The sequence below is a fragment of the Hyla sarda genome, chromosome 11, assembly GCF_029499605.1.
Source record: "Hyla sarda isolate aHylSar1 chromosome 11, aHylSar1.hap1, whole genome shotgun sequence".
NCBI classification, from domain to species: Eukaryota; Metazoa; Chordata; class Amphibia; order Anura; family Hylidae; genus Hyla; species Hyla sarda.
The window spans coordinates 56,482,760-56,505,746 of NC_079199.1; the positions used below are offsets into that span (position 1 = coordinate 56,482,760).

The 22,987-nt window shown below is 40.4% G+C and overlaps 1 protein-coding gene across 9 annotated transcripts in view; it reads left to right on the forward strand.

The window, feature by feature from the left end:
- Positions 1-22,987, forward strand: part of CDIN1 (CDAN1 interacting nuclease 1) — a 481,663-nt gene that overhangs the window by 258,784 nt on the left and 199,892 nt on the right. For all 9 annotated transcript variants that reach the window (XM_056546010.1, XM_056546009.1, XM_056546013.1 and 6 more), the window contains 2 exons: positions 13,083-13,162; positions 13,245-13,294. In XM_056546010.1, the coding sequence (XP_056401985.1) occupies positions 13,083-13,162; positions 13,245-13,294 (130 nt within the window). The remainder of the gene's footprint in view (positions 1-13,082; positions 13,163-13,244; positions 13,295-22,987) is intronic.

Sequence of the window (22,987 nt, forward strand, 5' to 3'; positions counted from 1 at the left end):
AAAGTACATGCCACAGCAGCACCCATGGCTGTACCGGAGCATTGTTTACACCAGTTATTGCCGAAGGAAAAACAGTTTTTTCCAAGAACAAACCTCAAGGCATTACAGACAAAATTGATACACTTATCTCATGACCATACACGTGCATCTATATGTGTTTGTATTTTTGGAAAACTTTCAATAAACTTTGACTCTTAAAAAAAAAAAAAAAATTGATATACTTTGCAAATTTCCCTCCATTAGTAGGAAACTCTTGACTGTCTCCACTCCCAGGTCTTGAGGAATTCTGGTATAGAGACTCTCCACGTCCACTGTGGTGAATGCAGATTCCACCTCCCTAATAGTCTAGGGATGCTCTGTTACACAGAATGCTTAAAACAGTATGCTCATCTAACAAATAAATCCAAAGGTAAAAAATTTGAAAAACCATTAACGCGCTAACTTTAATTACAATTGGGGCTTCTGAATTCTGCAATCCTCTCTCTTTTATCCTGTATATAGATAAGTTTTCAGACCTGTCAAAAATTGTTGATCAAATTGGGTCTCATGAGTGAGATTGTGAGTTATTAGCCAGGGAAGCGGGCAAGATCTGTCCATTTCTCTGCATAGACTTGTATGCAGAGAAATGTACGGGTCTCTCTCAGCAGTGGTACCCAGTGGAATCAACAACATTTGACATGTCTGATCGACATGTGAAAAGTTGCTTTTTATGACAGTGACGCTTTAAAGTTCAAATTCATGTACATTTCATATTAAAGTTGGCAGCTGTAAGCATAAATGGAGGAATCAGATGAAGGAGAGCGATGCTGCATACAGTAAACCTTATGTATTATATTTGTTATATAAGTATTTAAAGAGAATCTATCTACTTTATATGCTGCTAAGAGCTGTAGACACTATTGGAAATAAACTGTACCATTCTAAAAGCTAATGGTGGTTGCCAAACTTATGAAATCCATTTTTTATTTCTCTACAAAGTGTCTAGGAGGCGCAGCCAAGTGCACAAGTGTCCCCACCTGCCACGATTTCTTGTTTGCCCTAATCACCCAGCCTCTCCTTGATTGATGAACAGGGCTCAGTATGTCAGTCAAAGAGGGAGTAAATGTTGAGGACAAGCAAGGAGGCATGCCTGACTGGGACACTTGAGCAACTTTACTCCGTCTTATTGATACTTTGCTGGAAAAATAAAAATTTTTATACATTTGGCAACCATTATCATCTCCAGGATAGATACAGTGTGTACAGCAGGTAGATTCCCTTTAAATGTGGCCATCATCAAGTATGGAGACCACACACAACCAATATAGCAGTGTGGTAAATCCCCTGCTATCCAATGGTTAACATTAAGGATATTCTGCAATTTTCTAAAGAGACTCCATAACTTTTTTGAAAATCGATGACATGACTTATTTATGTATTTAGATCACGCTAAAATGCCCATTGCTTATATATGTAAAACTTGGAACCCTTTTAAGAGACAGACTGGCTCCCTGCATTGGCTAAGCTTGAGGATTTCCAGCAGCCAATGGCATTATGTCAAGACATTAATATACTGAGTATATCACATTTAATGATTCTGCAAATACAATGACTCTAAATATGATCCGTTTGTCATATAAGATTGTCATCTCTTAAAGACTGTAGATGCAAGGTTACCATCGCCAGGCAGGTTTCTCTGCATCCAAATATAATATCTGTATTATAGATAGATGCTTAATCCTCTAGATGAAGTTGATGAATTAAATATATATGGACTCATGCACAAAGAAGAGCATCTCAGTATGGATTTAGAAGGTATGACAGACAGTGTGCATATTTAGTATGTTGCAGTGCGATAGGCAGGGCCACAAGGTAAAGTAGAAGAGCTTGTATTGTCCACACCTGACATATATAGCAGCATAAATTATCTTTCTGATAAGGGTTTCTAGACAGAACGTCATCAGTAGAAAAGCAGCCACTGTGATAGAATGAGTCCAAACAATGCACTCTCTGGCACTCAAAGGCAGAATATTTTTAACATCTAATTTTATTTCTCAATGACAAAGTGCCTGAATTCAAGAAGCAAGAAAACCGTAATAGCAATGGAAAGGAAAAGTCAAATATAGTTGTCTATAATCAAGCACAGATATTAGAGGGGTTATCCAGATTTAGAAAAACAGAAATAATTTCTTTAAAAACAGCTTCACGCCTATCCTCAGGTTGTGTCTGTTATTGCAGCTTAGTTCTGTTGAAGTGAATGGAGCCAAATTGTAATACCACCTCCAGCTTGAGGACAGGTGTGATGCTGTTATTAGAAGAATTTAGCTCTGCGTTTCTAGTCCTTGATAACCCTTTTAAATGAAAATAGCTTATTGAGCATATTCACAATTCCAACCTATTGTATCCAGCCCTATACAGCTGAGAAACAGCTGACACATGCACATGGCAATTTCCCAGTGTATACTGTACACCAATCATACACTGCAACTACAGTATAAATTTGGCTTAAATCAAATGTGTTTAATAGACTATTAGTGAAGGAGATTAGCTCTGTAGAGCCTGGCAAATATCAGTCAGAGACAGGGACACCAGAAGTAACATTTAAATAAGGTTTGTTCTGTTTTTATTTTTCAGCATTACAAAAATACAGCCTTTACTCAGGCTTAGGGTATGTTCACACTGCGGAATTCCGCACAGTGAACGTTAGCATCTGTGTGAATGGGTCTTCCGCGAGAGCCGTTCACACTGCGGAATTTCAGCGGCGGAAATTGTTCCGCGCAAAGAAAGACATTTGTTCATTCTTTGTGCGGAAGTCCGCGAGCACTCCATAGCCGTCAATGGTGACGACGCAGTGCCACGCGGTCCTACCGCCGCCGCTGGCTGCCAGGCTGAATCTCCGATCACTGAATTCCTCGAGCAGAGATTGTTACAAATCCGTATTGTGAACATACCCTTAAAGAGCAAACTAAATTCCTGCTCGTCCAAGCACTACTTATATTATCTTTTAGATGCTGCAGACATCAGGACTCCAACTTCTATCAGAGGTACAGGTTTATTACAGCCTCAAATGATTTTGGCCTCACTGGAAACCTTGACTGGTCATGAAGGGAATAAAAGGCCCCACTACCAACATGTCTGTTTTTCCATTTAAATCCAGGCCTTTAAACAGAATTTACCAAAGTCCTCAGCGTGGTTTACTAGGGTTTTTTTCAACTATTACTGAATTCCTCAGCTTTTCCTGGATGAGTTAGGCACTTTTTAAATCCTGGTAGCTACATATGCATAGCTACCCTGGGCAAAAATAGTGATCCTCGACCACCATTCCTGTCACTGTCCCACAATAGATTTATATGTTTTATTGTATACTTGTTTTTTCTTGTACCTATGCATGATACCATAGTGTTTGAGTTTTTTTTTTTCTCTGTGAGCAGCTTATAGGATTTTTGCTTTCTGTCATTATATATTTGGCTCTTTAAGTATCTATGAGAATGCTCAAAATAGAGAAATTACAACAACATTGCTACAGAACCTATAATCCAAATACAATTACACACTTATGGTTATGTAGAAATAACTTTGTATTGAACATTTTTGTCTGACAAGGTAAATGTGCAGTTTTGCTCAGCAGTGAAGGACTTATCTGTCACCAGGTTCTAATAAGATTCCCCACTTTGTAAAACAGATAGAAACCCTACTGGGCATGCAGATTGCCAGAAAGAAATGCTTCACAGCTCTATCATTTTAATATAAGGAATCTTCTTTTAGTACAAACTGAAAGATACCTGGGAAGAGAAGTATCCTCATACTTCACAAAATGTCAGGCATATTTTAATAAAATAGGTGTTTGAAAAATTGTGGAAAATTTGCGTCCACTTTTTTAATGATTAATGTGCTTCAATGAAAGTCCATGAAAAAGTGGTTGTGTACACAGTTTAAAAAAAAAAAAAAAAAGGGGGGGGGGGTCGTATCCTATTACTTATTTGCAGATGCATTTTTGTAAAATATCACGTTTTTTGTTTTTTAAAAATAAAATAATTAATGCATAATTTAAAAAATGTGGCTAAAAGTTAAAGCAATGTGTTAAAATTGTGCAGTGTGTTAAAATGTACTTTCACTATTGTTGTTTATGTAGTTTCATAGTTCTGTATTTATACAACATTAATGTAAAGGGGTATTCTGGGCAAAAACAACTTATCCCCTATCGAAAGGATAGGGGATAAGATGTCTGATCGCGGGGGGCCCACTGCTGGGACCCCCCGCAATCTCCCTGCAGCAGCCCGCATTCTATGTGTAGCTGAGTCTGCATTTTCGGAAACTGCCGGGCTTCGGAGACGGGGACGTGACGCCACACCCCCTCCATTAATTTCTATGGGAGGGGGCGTAACGGCCACAACGCCCCCTCCCATAGACATGAATGGAGGGGGCATGGCGTGACGTCACGTCCCCGTCTCGGAAGCCCGGCGGTTTCCGAAATTGCAGACGCAGCTACGCATAGAATATCGGCTGCTGCAGGGAGATCGCCCGAGCGGTGGACCCTTCACGATCAGACATCTTATCCCCTATCCTTTCGATAGGGGATAAGATGTTTTTGCCCGGAATACCCCTTTAAGGATTCAATGTTTGGAAAACTCTTTTGTCTTGTGTATTCTATATAAGAATATTTTACCTCATGAGGACGAAGGGCGTACCTGTACGCCCTTGTCCCGCTCCTCCTTTATGATGCGCACTCAGGAGCTGAGTGCGGGTGATTGCGGGGTGGCTAATGGGGTGGCCTATCACGGTGATGCCTGGCATTAACCCCTTAGACGTCGCAATCAAAGTTGATTGTGACGTCTAAAATGTTAATAAACACTTCCTGGCTGCTCAGAGGTGCTGATCGGGACCCTTATATGCCGCCTCATCATCCCATCGGTAATCCAAAGCTCCAATCAGTCTCAGCAGGCTGGAGCAATGGAACACCAATAACACTGATCAGCGCTATGCTATGGCATAGCATTGCACAATGTATGCAATCTGAAGAATGTATGTAATAGTCCCCTATGGGGACTAGAAAATTGTGTAAAAAAAAAAAAAAAAAAGTTAGTAAAAGTGATTTAACCCCTTCCCTAAAAACACTGTTTCCCATAAAAAAAATGAAAATTAAAAAAAATGTAAATAAAACGAAACATTTGTGGTATTGCCGCATGCGTAAATGTTTTAACTATAAAAATGTAATGTTACTTTACCCACACGGTCAGTGACATATAAGTAAAAAAATACCAAAGACCAGAATTCCATATTTTTGGCCACTTTGTATACCCTAAAAAGAATGTATAAAAAGTGATCCAAAAGTCCCATCAAAATTAAAATGGTACAGAAAAAAACTAAAGATCATGGTGCCAAAAAAAGGGGCCCTCAAACATATAAAATTCTTATAGTGGTCGGAAAACATTTAAACGTTCTAATTTTACATTTTTTTTTTAAAAGAAAACAAAATCAAACCTATATAAGTTTGTATCATTTTAGTGTCATAAGTATAATTTTAATTGTATGGACCTACAGAATAAATATAAGGTGTTATTTGTACTAAAAAGTGCAGTGCGTGGAATTGAAAGCCCCAAAAAGTTACAAAATGGCATTTTGGTTTCGCCACACATTTTGTGTTGAAATGATTGATGTCATTGCATAGTACAATTGGTGACACAAAAAACAAACCCTCATTTGGGTCTGTAGGTGCAAAATTGAAAGTGTTTTTTAGAAGAGGAGGAGGAAAAAGGAAAAATGACCAAGTTTTCAAGGGGTTAAAGGAGAACTCCAGGCAAAACCAACTTATCCACTATCCACAGTATAGTGGATAAGTAGCTGATCACAGGTGGTCTAACCGCAGGGACCCTCCCACAGTCTCTGGAACGGGACCCCGGCTGTCAGTGAGGAGCGCGTATCATCTAATGGTAGACGGTAAGTGCTCCATTCATTTCTAAGAAGTGCTGGTACCCTCAACCATCAGCTGTAATCTGTGTGTTCAGTACCCCTACAGCATCACCACAGGGAAGATAAAACATTGGGAAATTTTAATTAAAATCAATGTTCTTGTAAAGAGGATAACCCTTAAAGAGTACCTGTCATAATTTTTTAAATTTTTTTTATATTATGGACATTAAGACTTTCCTAGCAAGTTCCTAAATGTATTCTATAAGAAAAAATTTATATTTTCATGTTAAATTACATTATGTAAAAAAACACTACTAGGGGTCTCCCTACGTGTCCCGGCTGCTAGTCTGTCTGCTAGTAAATTTCGGACTCATGCTGGTCTGACATGAGTTCAAAATCTCAGACTGCAGTCGGGACATGTGACCAGCACATTGCTGCTCCCTGCCTGTTAATCAGACAGGCGGGAACGAGCGCTGTGCCCTCAGCAGCTGCGGACATGGCTGGCCAGCTGGAGACAGGTGACAGAGCTGTGTGTGAGAAGTTCTCACCTTCTCCCGGCCAGCCTGCAGCTGTAAGCTCTGCTGCTCTCCTCTGTCCAGATTCTGCTACAGCGTAAAGTGAGGTGCAAGCATTCCCCCCCCTAGCAGGCTTCAGTGATGTAGTGCCTGCTGGGGCATGCCCCCTTCCTCCCCTCACACACGGCAGGATCCTGAGCTGCCGAACAGACTACACAAAAAGGTATTTATATGAAGTTTGATGCAAAAATAATGACAGGGATAGAAATAGTTAGTGTCGAGGACAGGGGAGGGGGGTCTGGGGGGGAATAAGGGACAGTTTAGTTGATGATAACACCCTTGATATTTTTTACTTTGTTTACCCGTTTATCCATACATTTTCTCCTTTATTATGCATCCTTGTTATATATGACTTCTTTCCACTATGGCTAAAAGATAAGGAGCCTGAACATATGCCCTCCCTTCTATAAACTCAGATTTCCATAGCAGAGTTTCTGAAAATAGTTGACCTTCACCAATCCTTGTATTAGAACATAGAAAGGAGCTATATATTCATACAACAATGAGCTAATTACATGCATGGTATACCCATATTTACTATACATTCTCACGCTAGCTGACTTATATAAATACTCTTACTTTTTCTGTGCGTATTCTTCAAATAACATCGGTACAGCATGATTTCTACAATTATTATGCCTGATGTAGAGGTTTCTGACTTTTTTAATAATTAATCCCATATTTATACAAGTTTAATTAAACTTCAGATTATCAGTCCACCGACAGTGACGAGAAAAGAAAATCTGCTAGATGTGAGGATGTCTTCTTTACTGGCAACTTTTTAGCTTAATGAGAAAAGGATTAAACACATTATATCCTCAGCAGCATAATCTCTTTCTTCTTCAAAAGATGCTTCACCCTTCAGATTGAGGCTTTGGTATACAAATTATTTGTTTATGAATTGCTTACAGCGAAGACGCTTCTTGACCAATTAAATCACCAGATGATTTCTCTTTATATTTCAGCATTTGTTGTGTTGTTTGGTCTTGTAATGTACTCCCTTTACTTAGCTCAGTTGTTGGAAAGTTAGAGAGGGGGAGGGTAATCCTCATCACACTTTGGTCTACTTAACAAGATTTATTGGTATGCCATGTCATGTCAGACGATTGCATGATAGGGGAGGAACATTTATGATATAGTTCATGTTATTTAAGGCTAACAAGGTACAAACAGGGGCAAAGCTATAGAGGTATCAGTTGCACAGGGGGCCCTTATACCTAAGGGGGCCCCAAAGCACATCTGCCCCATAAGAGACCAGTATTATAATTGGCATATGGGGCCCTGTTTCCCAAAAGCTACAAGCTACGCTTCTGGGTACATCTGATAGTTCATGTTGTCATAATATTTCAGACCCATCTGTGTGATGCTCGGAGGCATATGCCCCTTTCCAGACTACTTAGGGTACGTTAACACTGCAGAATTCCTACTTAGTTCCAAGAGCGGAATGATTCCGCAGTGTGAACGTACACTTAGAGTGGATGAGAGGGGAAAGAGAGGGGAAGAAGTAGGACATGAATAGAAAGGGAATGAGGTGGAAGTTTTGTGTGGAAGAAGAAAATGATGAATGAGAGGTAGAGAGGGAATGGAGTTTTGTATCTAAAAGTATTTTTAATATGGAGGCTAGAGAGTTTAAAGGAGTAATAGGAATAGTATAAGGAGTAATATAAGGTGGAGAAGGAGAGGTAAATTTGATAAGAACCACCAAGTAATAGAGACAAAACCCTGAAATGAAAAATGGAGAGAAAAAAAAGAAAGAGAAAAAGATAAACAAATAAATAAATTATTAAACATGTGGAACTAAGAGAGCTGAAACCTTGGAAAAGGTTAAGAATTGTTGCGGCGAGAAATCTGCCAAGCAGCGGGAAATACTCTGTGTATGTGATAGGAGCAGACACAGGGCTTTCCCCGCTACAGCCCAGTGTCTGCAATGAGCTTTGGGAGCCAGCAGTGCGTCACAGTTATGCCGGTGCACACGGCCCGCCTCCGAAGCTTATTGCAGATACATGGTTGTAGCAGGGAATGCCCTGTGTCTGTTCCTAGCACATACACAGAGTATTTCCCACTGCTTGGCAGATTTCTCACAGCGTCCAATACTCTGCATATCTGCCCAGTATGACCCTACCCTAAAAGAAAACTAGGGGAAGAGGGGAAGATAGGAAGATTTATCAAAACTTGTTCGGGGGAAAGGTTGCTGAGTTGCCCATAGCAACCAATCAGTGCTCATAAATGAAAGAAGCGATCTGATTGGTTGCTATGAGGAGATAAGGTTATCCAAGACAAAATGAGGCCGGGTCTTTGGAGAGGGTGTAGGCTTCGGGCAAAACTAAAAAAAAAGCTGTAAAGGTAATTGGGGGGCAGAAAGAATAACATTTATAGAGCAATGGTAGACAGGTAATAAAAGGTATTGGGGGAATAAATTAGATGGAAAAGATAAGGGAGTGCTGTGATTGAAGTAACAAATTGTTAATGAAAAACAAGGATAATGGAAGTTTCGCTCCTTTGAGAAATTGTTAGATGTACTGCTGACAGATATTCTTCCTTGTAGTATCTAAGTGAAAAGAGTTCCATATTTTGTATGTAGAAAAAAAAATCTTAATGGCTATAGACACCTTTTAAATTGAAGTAAATAAGTAAAATAATAATTTAGACCGACTTGTATTTGTATGTGTACATTGCTTGTGGTGGTATATATGCCCAATGTTACTATTGGCCAAAATATCTTGCCAATGTCTATTACATATCAAAAGTCTTTGGTAATGACCGTGCCCGTTAAGGCTGGGTTCACATATATCATGCGATACATGAACCCTGCCTAAAACTGGCTGCAACTTTTGCCACAACTGATGGCATCAATTAATATAATTTGCCTAATTATTATTTTTTTGTTTAACATTCAATCCTGATCAGGGCTGTATTTATAGCTCATATCCTAGTCACTAAAGACGGCCATATACAGTATGTCACACAAGTGAGTACACCCCTCACATTTTTGTAAATATGTTATTATATATTTTCATGTGGCAGCCCTATGGAAATGACCCTCTGCTAAAAGGTATGAGTGTACAGCCTCAAAATTACTCAACACACAGCCATTAATGTCTAAACCTTGGCAACAAAAGTGAGTACACCCTAAGTAAAATGTCTAAATTTGACCCAAAGTGTAAATATTTTGTGTGGCCACCATTATTTTGGCATAGAGTTCACTAGTGCTTCACAGCTTGCCACTGGAGCCCTTTTCCACTCCTCCATGGAGCTGGTAGATGCTAGAGACCTTGCGCTCCCCCACCTTCTGTTTAAAGATGCCCCACAGTTGCTCATTGGGGTTTATGTCTGGAGAAATGCTTGGCCAATCATCACCTTTAACCTCAGCTACTTTAGCAAGTCAGTGATCGTCTTGGAGCTGTGTTTGAGGTCATTATCATGCTGCCCAGAGAGGGGATCATGCTCTGCTTCAGTATGTCACAATACTTGTTGACATTCATGGTTCCCTCAATGAACTTAAAGGGGTATTCCAGGCAGAACCTTTTTTTATATATATCAACTGGCTCCGGAAAGTTAAACAGATTTGTAAATTACTTCTATTAAAAAATCTTAATCCTTCCAATAGTTATTAGCTTCTGAAGTTTTCTGTCTAACTGCTCAATGATGATGTCACGTCCTGGGAGCTGTGCATGATGGGAGAATATCCCCATAGGAACTGCACAGCTCCCGGGACATGAGTCATCAGAGAGCAGTTAGACAGAAAACAACAACTCAACTTCAGAAGCTAATAACTATTGGAAGGATTAAGATTTTTTAATAGAAGTAATTTACAAATCTGTTTAACTTTCTGGAGCCAGTTGATATATAAAAAAAGTTTTGGCCTGGAATACCCCTTTAAGCTTGCTAGTGCTAGCAGCACTCATGCAGGCATAGACCATAGAACTTGCAGTAACCAGTATTAGAGAGCGATAACACCAAATGTAAGCCGCCTGCTTCCCTAAAATAATACAACACTAACCAGTGTCATCTCTTTAGTGTTATCACATGAAAATATATAATAAATTAAATCAAAAATGTGAGGGGGGACTCACTTATGTGAAATACTTTACTTGCATTTTAAGAATAAAACATTTTGATGTTCACAGTGCAAGTTGTTGTTCTGAGAGATCATCACAGTAGCCAAGGATTTCTGTACCACATTGCCCATGGTAAGAACATTATTGGTCCAGTTGTTGACTGGAAATGAAGTATGCTTCATTATGTGCCCTACTGTGCTGTACCTGGATCTGGTATTATTATACAAAGATTAGCCCTATTCTGTAAACAATTCCACCATAGAGTGATTAAATATTACCCCCATACAGTGACTAAGAGCTATACTATGACTTTATTATACCATACTGTAACCATTAACACCACCATATCATTACTGAAAAACAACATGACGAGACTGAAGGCATTGTGCCCTGCACTTCAGCTTTAAGACCTGGTGACCTTTTTCGAGTTTCATGTGTGTATTTACAGTTCATAAAAATAGCATTCAAGGTTTTGCCCAAATAACTTACTTTTATTTTACAGTATAGCCCACTATAAACAGCCATTGATAAGGCTTAATAGCATGTTACTCTTTTTCCTGTGCAAGGAATTTCAATGGGTGGCAACCTATCATTAAAAATATAAGTTGCTGATTTATCTCAGGAACTGAGTGTTAGCCTATCTGACTCTTGGGAGGTGACCTTGATAGCTCTTTACGTGTTTTCAAATGGGAATTGATGATTAGTCCAGGAAGGCAGGAAATAAGTCTTCTCTCAAACTTAAGTGACACCTTCCTTTGTTTTGACTTCCACTGTCAACTGGTTGCAACACAAGGTCAGCCATATACTAGTCCCCATTATACGCTGCTCTTAATGTGGTGCTGAAATGCCATATTGCAAGTTCTCATGGGAACTAAATCCTATCTGACAATCTCTATTAATTGCATCTTTTCATGTAGAAGTGACAAACACTGTTCTTCACCAGTAAGGCACATAGAGAAGTTCTTGCTCCTGTCCCACTTGCAGTTATCATGGCTCAGAATGAATACCAAGCTTGATGCCCTGACATGTATTTAAGATGGATCACAAATGGAAATTGTGGTGGAATTGAGCGTAAAGACCTACTATGACACAGAATGATTTACGGTTATTCTTTAAAATACTTCAGTAAAGATAGTAAGGACATATTCAAAACTCTGTAAGCAAAAATTTTGCGCTAAAGATATTCAAAGTGTTTTACGTGAGAATGATCCAAGGTTTACACTAGTCACACCATTTTTGCAAAAGTCGCCATGGTGATGTACATTTCATATTTTCCATTGGTGAGAGTCCATTTTATATAAAAAAAATGTTTACACTAGCTCTTTGCTAGGGGGCGAAAGTGTTTTTTTTTTTTTTTTTTTTTACCAATTACTGAAATATAAATAATAATTGGCAAATGATATTGAAAAATGTACACTGCTCAAAAAATTAAAGGGAACACTAAGATAACACATCCTAGATCTGAATGAACTAATCGTATGAAATACTTTTGTCTTTACATAATTGAATGTGCTGACAAAAAAAATCACACAAAAATTATCAATAGAAATCAAATTTATCAACCCAAGAAGGTTTGCATATGCAGTCACACTCAAAATCAAAATGGAAAACTACACTTCAGGCTGATCCAACTTTGATGTAATGTCCTTAAAACAAGTCAAAATGAGGCAGTAGTGTGTGTGGCCTCCACGTGCCCGTATGACCTCCCTACAACACCTGGGCATGTTCCTGATGAGGTGGCGGATGGCTGAGGGATGTCCTCCCAGACCTGGACTAAAGCATCCGCCAACTCCTGAACAGTCTGTGGTGCAATGTGGCGTTGGTGGATGGAGGGAGAAATGATGTCCCAGATGTGCTCAATCGGATTCAGGTCTTGGAAACGAGCGGGCCAGTCCATAACATCAATGCCTTTCTCTTGCAGGAACTGCTGACAAACTCCAGCCACATTAGGTCTAGCATTGTCTAGCATCAGGAGGAACCCAGGGCCAACCGCACCAGCATATGGTTTCATATGGGGTCTGAGGATCTCATCTTGGTACTTAATGGCAGTCAGGCTACCTCTGGCAAGCACGTGGAGGGCTGTGCGGCCCCCCCAAAGAAATGCCCCCCACACCATTACTGACCCACTGGTCATGCTGGAGGATGGCATGAAAATAAACTGTGGCATATTTTCAAAGCCGCACAAGGAACCATTGTACATGTGAAGAGAGAACAAAAAGTGTGATTGATATTGCGGTTACAGAAATTACAGTAGTTTTTGACTATGTCCCCCAGTGTGTCCTAAAAGTTCGATTTACATGATTGTGGTGCTGCTAGGGTTCCAAAGTCAATGTCCTATTGATTAAGTGGTTGCATGGTCTTTAAAAAAAATTGTATCAGGGCATCCCTAATGGGAACCATCACACAGGTTCTTCACTCAGATTGCCTGATGCTTCATTTTCATGCTCAACACTGTGAGCAGTTGTTACCTACCTTTCTAAGTATCTGTACTATGCTGATAAAGTATGAGTGGCTTTTCATATAAAATTTTATTAATTGTCTCCAAATATTTTCTTTGCAGCCACAAAGCCTGTCCTGAACAGTATGCTGCGGGACCCTTCTCTGATCCCCGACCCTGTTCTTGCCAATCAGATTAATCAGGTAGGAAGATTTGCCAACAATGTTCAGATAAGATTGTAAGGTTGCCCAAACTCCTGTTTTTATAACTTTCTCTCTTTTGTAGTGTATTGTCAATGACTGCTGCAATGGACCCTTGGTGGATTGTATCAAGCAGTATCCTTTAATATTTGGAGATTTTCTTTCAAAAGAAATACCAGACAAATGTAAAAATGTTCCTATTAGTTCAGGTTAATATTTGGTCCTTTGAGTACAGTGTTAGAGTATTTTGTGCTGATGTAGTACAGGTTATTTTCCTTGGTTTTTCAGTTCAACTACAGAATAGGCCTGAAATGTGACAAACTCTTTTCTCAGCTAGTAATGGGCACAGGACAGTTGTGAGTTCTGCTGCTCTTCCTTGGTATAGGTCATATACAGTACATAAGACAATCTTCATATTTCAACTTGTGCACAGTGATATGGAACAAAATATGAGCAGAGCGCAACATGGGCTAAAAAAATAAATCCAAGTTTGTGTGTGTGTGTGTGTGTGTGTAGTCTTTTGTTAGGACTCGCCAAATATTTTAAATATCATGTGATCTGCTTGATAAAGATTAGAAAGCTGCTGGCACAGTGTAAAACATTACATGGATGTAGGTTCCTGGGCATTAGATACAGGAATGGATGGAAGATAGTTCAAAAAGAAACAAGCAGGTCCATAAGTACCATCAGGTGCTATAGGAAGTCTGTGTGCATTGGGTACAGAATGATAAAAGTCCTACTGATAAGGTTACTGTCACTGAAGCACCGGAATTAAAACGTTACCTTTAATTCTCAGCTATTAAAACTTAACACTACCCCTTGTGACATAAAATGCAAATATGCAACAATAATACTAAAGATGGGTCCACAAATTAGTACAATAGAGACTCAATAATCAGTATAGATATATCTCAGTGGCAAAGTGGTCAGGACTCCTATTATTATTATGTCCACTAGAGCCACCTAGCAACAGTAATTCTACAAAGGCCCAGATAAAATCTCAAAGAATACATTAATTTTCATATCCAATGCGTTTCACCCGACTGGTAATCGGGATCCTCAGGAGTCACACTGGGACAAACAAGTAAATAACTTCAGAACCCATAAACAACAAAATTACTGCTGGACCGAATAATGGGACAATACCCTTAAGATACAACACATAGTGATAAAGTCCAGCAGTAGATGAATGAAAGATAGTTCCCTATAGGAGCACCTACAGCACCCCGTGCACATGATGTGTGATGGAGGCCAACTCGCCCCTGTGCACTGGTTATTTATAATTTCATATTGGCGCCAAAATACGGTCTGGAGAGGGCGTCACTTACCATGTATGAGCCCTCACTGCGTCTGCGTGGATAAAATAGTAAAGTCTCCGGTGATGCGGAATACCAGAAGTCGCAATGACGACTTCCGGTTAGCATATGCTACAGATGGCGACTGTGCTTTCGCAATAGCGCAAACTCACTACAGTGGGGCGCGTGCGCAGCACATTCGCAGTACATGCGCCAGATATATCAACAAACGCGGCGCAAAGGTATGCCATGTCTATTAGAAGCTTAGCGCGTGCGCCCAATATGTATCTGCCGTTGTTAGTCATATATACAGCTGATATTCAACAATGCGCATGCGTAGGCAAAATCATTGGCAATAATGAAAATAATAAACCAATATCCACACTAGATCATTATCATTCTTAGATATCAGTAATTTAATTATAAAATATAAGGATAATAAGGCTTACTCTTCTTAGCATGGGGGCCAACATAGATAAAATGGCTTCTATAATAATACACATAGCACAGGTGCCTCCATATAGAATTATGTCCGAAGTGAAGTCGGCACATGCCGGAGTATATCCATATCAAATTAAGTACAAAATGGAAAGGATGGTATAGATGAATCAAAGACCCCAAAAAATAGAGACAGAGATTTTACTCAATGATAGTCATTACACCTACAGAGGTCCTACTCAACCTAAATACTAGAATGTCCCACTGGGGGGGGGTGATACCAGTGGGTGTTATCCCTGTCCACCTATCTCACCCTTTCAGTCCCACAAGATAATTGGGGCTATATTCCCCATTATTCCTTAATTATCCCTAAAGTCCTAGCCACAGGGCACTTGCCCTAAAAAGGCCGACCCCGTCAGAAACCTGTCCCTATTCAGCCCTGCAGAACCCTAATTTATTATTCAGAGTAGGGAACTGGGGACCGCTAGAGGAAATAAGAGGAGAGGAAAGGGGAGATAAGGTTACCTAAGATCACCAGGGCAAAATATTTCCGTAACCTTAAAATGTTATCTGTACTGTTTGCGGACCTGTTTTTTTTTTTCTTTATCCTTTGTGAAGCACCATCCAATACCATATTTTAACTAGAGGATCTTATATTTTTATTTTTGGTGCATTTTTAAAGCAACATACTGTTGACCCAGAACAGGACATTAATTTTAATTGTTTATAATATTTTGTTTTGTTTATACATGATTATAGACTTGGCCATTTTGCTTTAGACATATGCAGAACAGCAGGAACTTGAAAAATTAAACATATACGGGTATACCCCATTTTAGTATACATAGAAGGGGGCCTTGTGAGAATCCCATGCCCTGCATGTGTTATGTAGCTACTTGATATGTAGCCTATGGTAATGTACTACCCATAGAGTAATAGCAGTTTACTGGCAGCTGATATTTGTCTCTTGTGTTTAAGCTGCTTGAATTACAGGGATTTCCGCCACTCCAACAAAGAGACAAGTGTTTAGTATATTAGTTTGAAGTATTAATGCACTTCTCTTATGCCAAATATAGTACTCCTTTTGTGACCCTACTTAAACCTGTACACAGCCAACAAACTACTAGCATTATTTCTGCAGCTATTGGCAGCTCAGAATGAGTTATAATGGGTCATAATGGCTTTGTGGTTTAAGAAAAAATCATGGCTGGTGAGGAAATAATTGATTAGCATTTGATAGAAACTATCAGGGAAATGCTTGATTGGCCTGTGGAGATATTGAGAAATATCATCCCGGTGATATGAAGTGGCATTACCTTGCCAGCTTTGACTTTGTGCATACTCAAGAGATTTAGCTAAAGAAACTGCAAGTGACAGGCCATTAATAAACGTGTGTATTTGTACTCTTCGTAGCGATAGTTGTACAAGATAACAAGTAAGACATGCAGTTTACACACTGAACCCAAGCAATGAAGAATGATTCTGTGAAACCTGTCTATCCGAGATTTCAAGCTTTTGTTAATAATGTAGATTGGAGGCAGTTTTTAAATATGAACCTTTGTCACGGCTCATGTCTGCAGCAAGCTGCGTGTAAATCTTGTATGGTGTCTAGTGTTTCCTACTGACCTGTAGGCAGTCTGAAAAAAAAAAAGAAGCAAAAAATGAGGTACCTGTATAAATCCTGTCCAGTGCCACTACATAAATATTTACCTATGAAGATACAACACTATATATATATATATATATATATATATATATATATATATATATAATTTCTTATTAAAAGGTATCATTTTGGGTGGGCAGTTTATCATACAAATAGTATATATAGAAATGTAAAACCACACAAAAGAGGCACTGAGAAGAGATAGCTACATCATGCCCCCTCCTATTAACATGAATGGAGGGGGCATGGCATGACGTCACGAACATGAAAGATCAAAGCGTCCGTGTTCATGAACGCCGGGGTGCCGCGCTGGAGATCGCAGGGGGTCCCAGCGGCCAGACCAACCACGGTCAAAAATCCTATCCCCTATCCTTTGGATAGGGGATAAGATGATTATGTGCAGAGTACCCCTTTAACCCCTTAAGGACCCTGCCCATCTTCACCTTAAGGACCCAAACATTTTTTGCACAACTGACCACTGTCACTTTAAGCATTAATAACTCTGGCATGCTTTTACTTTTCATTGTGATTCCAAGTTAGTTTTTTCGTTACATATTCTACTTTATGTTAGTGGTAAATTTTCGCTGATACTTGCATAATTTCTTCCAGAAAATTCCAGAATTTGCAGAAAAATGAAAAAATTTTGATTTTTTTTTAAACTTTGAAACTCTCTGCTTATAAGGAAAATAGACATCCCAAATAAATGATATTGATTCACATATACAATATGTCTGCTTTATGTTTGCATCATAAAGTTGACATGTTTTTACTTTTGGAAGACATCAGAGGGCTTCAAAGTTAAGCAGCAATTTTTCCCAAAATTTTCAAAATCTGAATTTTTCATGGACCAGTTCAGTTTTGAAGTGGATTTGAATGGCCTTCATATTAGAAATACCGCATAAATGACCCCATTATGAAAACTGCACCCCTCAAAGTATTCAAAATGACATTCAGTAAGTGTGTTAACCCTTTAAGTGTTTCACAGAAAGAGCAGCAAAGTGAAGGAGAAAATTCAAAATCTTCATTTTTTACACTCGCATGTTCTTGTAGACCAAGTTTTTGAATTTTTACAAGTGGTAAAAGGAGAGAAATCCCCCCCCCCCAAAAAAAATTTGTAACCCAATTTCTCACGAGTAAGGAAATACCTCGTGTGTATGTAAAGTGTTCGGCATGTCACATTTAGGAAGCCCCTATGGTGCCAGAATAGCAAAATCAAAACAAAAAAAAAAAATCACATGACATACTATTTTGGAGACAACACCCCTCAAGGAACATAACAAGGGGTACAGTGAGCCTTAAAACCTCACAGGTATTAACGAGATTTGTAAATAATCAATTTTTTTCACTAAAATGCTTGTTCCCCCCCCCCCCCCCAATTTAAAATTTTTACAAGGGGTAATAGGCGAAAATGCCCCCAAAATTTGTAACCCCATCTCTTCTGAGTATACCCCATGTTGCGATGTCAAGTGCACTGCAGGCGCACTACAATGCTCAGAAGAGGAGGAGACACATTTGCTAATTTTGCTGAAATGGGGGGAGGGGGGGCAATGTCACATTTAGGAAGCCCCTGTGGTAAATTTGTAAATAAATTTCTTTGAAGTAAGGACATTCCTCTTATTAGGATCTAAACAACTCTGCCGGTGCACACCAGGTCTTGGAAGAGCAGGAGCACAGTCAGGGGCCTTGAGCATTTACATGGAGCGTTACATGGGGTACACTAAGTTACTAAAGTGGGGTACTGTGGGCCGTAAAATGATAAAATTGGTTATGTTACCAGCATGATGACCCAGAGCATAGCCAAAACAAAAAAAAACATGCCCACTCCAAATTCAATGCTCTGAATCATCATTCTGGGAATGTGATGTGTGTGGCCGTCCCTGACCTGTTGCCTCAAATGCGCACACCACACTGCTCAGGTGGAGAGAGAGCTGCACATTTGAGGCAACATAAAAAAGTCCCCGATTATAGAGACTCAGTGACCCATGATACATTTTTGGAAAAAATATCAGGTCTTTTTTTTTTTTTTTTTTATGAAAGATTTTTTTCGGCAATTTAGTGGTTTATGGGGTTAGAATTTGGAGTATATTCTGGACTTGGTACATTGGGGCCAAATTATGGGAAATTAAAATGAACATGTAAAATTTTGTACTGCATGGAAGTGTGATACTCCCTGAAGCAGTTTTTAATGCAGAGGCCCGGATGATTGGGACAAGTGTCACATTGAGTGGTGGTGTCCTTCCGTTTCCCCCTCCTGTTACACACTCTGCATTTTTTTCTATAACTTCAGTTCCTTGGGAACTCCGGACTGCTCTTTCCCAGTCGTCAAAGATCAGGGCCTTTAGGACTTCTTCTTGGAACTGGAGGAATATCCCTGTGTTGCCAGCGTACTGGAACAGTACAAAAAGAGTTGTATGTGGTAACTTGTAACAAATAGACCCAACTTTTTTGTACCATACCCATGTTAACTCCCTCCATTTACATATTGCAGTCCAGAATACAATCAGGCTTGAGGACCGTTGTTGTGGTACCTCACACAGGGACAGGTGAGCTGCCATTACCATGAATTGTGGTCAGCATAAGGACATCCCTCTTATCCTTATACCTGACAGCCACAGGTTTTCATGGGTAAGGGCACGGGACTCATCCTTGGGCATAGGTTTCTGGATCAAATTTAGAGGGAGGCCTCTCTGGTATTTCCGCAAGAGGGCGTTGATCTGGAGGCAAGGGATGTGAACAGATGCTGGTATAAAAGTTGTCCACGTACACATGGTAACCCTTATCCAGCAATGGGTGCACAAGGTCCCAAACAAGTTTCCCGCTAACACCCAGAGTGGGGGGGGGGGGCATTCTGGGGGTTCAATACGGGAATCCCATCCCTTATATAATTGTAAGTGTACTCGGAGGTACTCTCACAAAGTTTGTAGAGTTTCACGCCATACCGCACCCGCTTCGAGGGAATATACTGGCGGAAGATGAGTCTCCCCTTAAAACTGATAAGAGAGCTCAGATCCCGCCTATGACCGGCTTTACAAAGTGAGGCCGGTCATAGATCAATTTGGGGCCAAATTTTTGGAGGGGGGACATGCCGCGTTACCAGTTTAATGCAGGCATTTCCAAATGGCCTCGAATTGCTTTTGTGTCATTGCCACACTGTAAAGCGTCTGGTTGAGGATGCCTGACACTTTGATTTTTGACTAGGCCCATATGCAGCACAGGGAAGTATGTAGTGTATGTGCTCACTGTAACTTATATATAATGGTGTGTGATTAGAAATCACACACCGTTATAAAAAAAAATGCTGACCCGTATTACCGGAATCGCCGCAGATCGCCGGTGTGAATTCACCGGCAATCTGCAGCGATCGCCGACATGGGGGTCTCAGGACCCCCTTGGCGTTGGCACGGGATGCAAACTGAATGATCTCAGCAGGAAACCCGTTACGCCCTGTGTCCTTAAGTCCCAGGGAGACAGGGCGTACCTGTACGCCCTAAGTCCTTAAGGGCTTTAAAGGACATCTGCAGCGGTACAAACACTTATCCCCTATCCTCAAGTTAGGGGATAAGTGTTTGATCGCGGGGGGTCCGAACGCTGGGGCCCCCGGCGATCTCCTGTACGGGGCCGCGGCTCTCCTGTGCAGGGGGCGTGCCAGCCGCAGCATGAAGTTGCGGCCGGAACACCTCCTCCATACATCTCTATGGGAGAGGCGGGGAGGCAGCATTCGTGCCTCCCCGCATCCCCCATAGAACTGTATGGGGACGGGGAGTAGACTGGGCGTCACCGTCGACCTCTAGGTCGACGCTACGTCACCATGGGCGCTAATGGCGGCGCCCCGTTAGGGAGATCAAGGGGGGTCCCAGCGGTCGGACCCCCCACGATCAAACACTTATCCCCTATCCTGTGAATAGGGGATAAGTGTAATTCTGCTGCGGTTGTCCTTGAAGTACAAGAGTGGAGATATCCAGGTAGAGAAAAGCATGTCAGATTTTTGACACAGGCTGAAAATCATGGCAGACCACGATTTTCAGTCCGTGTAAAAAAATATGACATGCTGAGAACATGACTAGATCATAGTCACTAGCAGACTACGATTGGGTCCACAGCCCCATAATAGTTAATGGGCCCGTACATATACGATTTCAGCCGATTTGAGCTTCTGAAATCCTATCTGTGCAGCAGACACTCAAATCGTGGTGTAAAGCCAGCCTTAAAAATTGCAATTGCAATTACAAGTATTCAGACGAGTTATATAGTACTTATTTGAAGACCCTTTGGCAGTGATTCTAGCCTCCAGTCTTCTTGGGTATGCTGCCAAAAGGTTTGCACACCTGGATTCGAGGATTTTCGGTCAATCTTTTCTGCAGATCCTCTCAAGCTCTGTCAGGTTGGATGGGGACCATCAGTAGAAGCTATTTTCAAGTCCAGTAAAGTTTGATTGGATACAAGTCAGGGCTCTGGCTGGGCCATTCAAGGAGTCACGTATTTGTCCCTAAGCCGCTACTGTATTGTCTTGGCTGTATGATTATGTCTCTTGTCTTGTTGGAAGGTGAGTCTTCGGCACAGTCTGGGGTTCAGAGCACTCTGGATCAGGTTACCACTAAAGGAGTTGTCCAGATTTAGAAAAATATTGCTTCCGTTGCATTTAATTCCCATTTGGAGCCAGCTTCAATACCATACACAACCTGTGCACTGGAGTGGTGCTGTTTTTGCAAAAAAGGTGAAGCGTTTTTCTAATCCCGGACAACCCCTTTAAATATTTCCCCCATTCCTGACCAGTCTCCCTGTCCCTTTCTTTCTCTCGCAGAAAAACACCCCCTATATTGGCAGCTGCAAGGAGACAGGGAGACTTTCTAAATGCATTTTATGTACCCCAAAAAGTACCATTATAAAAACACAAATTATCCTAAAAAACTATCCCCCATACAGCCACATGAATAGAAAAATGGAAAGACTTTTAGACTCTTAGAAAGGTAAAAAATAGGCTTGGTTTTGAAGGAATTAACAGTAACATGTTGATACCTTACCCCCTGATTTTTATATTTTACTTTGTCAAGTAGTAGTGATATTGGGTTATTCCAAGATGTAAAGTTATCATATAGCCACAGATAGAGGATAACTAGCTGATTGATGGGACTACAACTGCTGTGGCTCCCACTGATCACGAGAACAGAGGTCCTTTGCCCTCACGAGTGAATGGAACAGTAGTTTGATCAGGTACAACCTCATTCAATGTATGGGATAGCCAAGGAACAGGCCTCCATTCTCAAATTAGGTAGCAGTCTCAACAGGTAGATTTGGCTAGTTGAGCGCTAGATCAGCTAGTTATCTCCTGTGCTGTGGAAGGGGGATAACTTTTAATCATGAGATCATCCTTATAACTCACTTATTACTATTCAGTGCTAAGTGTTGTGTGGTTCATGTGTAGTGAGTTGGCATAGGATATGCCCAGTGCAGGTACGTTTCTGCTTACATAAGGAATAGAGAAGGGATGCAGAAGTGGCTCTATCTCTTGTGCAGCTACTTGTGTATCGGGTTTGGACTATAGAAGAGCTTCCGTCTCTTTAGGTTTAAAGCTACCACTGGTCGTACCAAAAATGCTGTAATTTTTTAGTATCTAATCACTTAAAATTACAGGTGCATTAATATTTTCCTTTCCTTATCATAAGGGTGGAGGGGAGCACACCTCTGAACATCTTGGTGGAGACTTATCAAAGCGTTTAGATGTTTGTTTGTTTTTGGTGCTTAAAAGTCGCACAGCTGTATTAAGCGACTTTTTAGCTCCAAAGCACTGCACTGCCGATGTCAGTGAAAACGCGTATCACCATAAATTTTGCATCTGCGGATGCAGTGGTCCTGAACTTATCATTTGACTTTCCGTGAGAAAGTCGCAAAATTTTGAACAGAGACCCAAAGTATGCTGCAAATCAATGCTACCAGAAGACCACGTTCAGAAAAATACTGTGGTATGCTATTTGCACAAGATGTGTATGGCTGCGCAAAATTTATCAAATGCTGTGTGACTTTTGATAAATTTAGAGTACGATCGCAACTAACCAGCGGGGGAAAAATTACTGTGAGGGACGTGTACCACAGTCATGATTGATAAATATCTCCCCTTGTGTTTGTACAGTATGTGTTTTACCATTAAGTTCCTTATTGTCTATGAGTATACAAAATATAGAGTAGGGTAATTTTGGAGATTTAGTACTTTATTTATTTCGGGAAATTTACGGACATGTAACCTACAAATCTGAAATGATTACAAAACATCGAAGTGTGCAAGCACATTTGTATATATGGCAACTGTTCTGAGTTTTGCCATTTCAACCCCGTAAAAGATGCAACCGCTAAGAAATTTTATGGTCCCCCTCAGAGCCCTTGCTGGCCAGAGCTGCATAAGCCCTATGACTTATGGCAATATGAAAGTGTTAC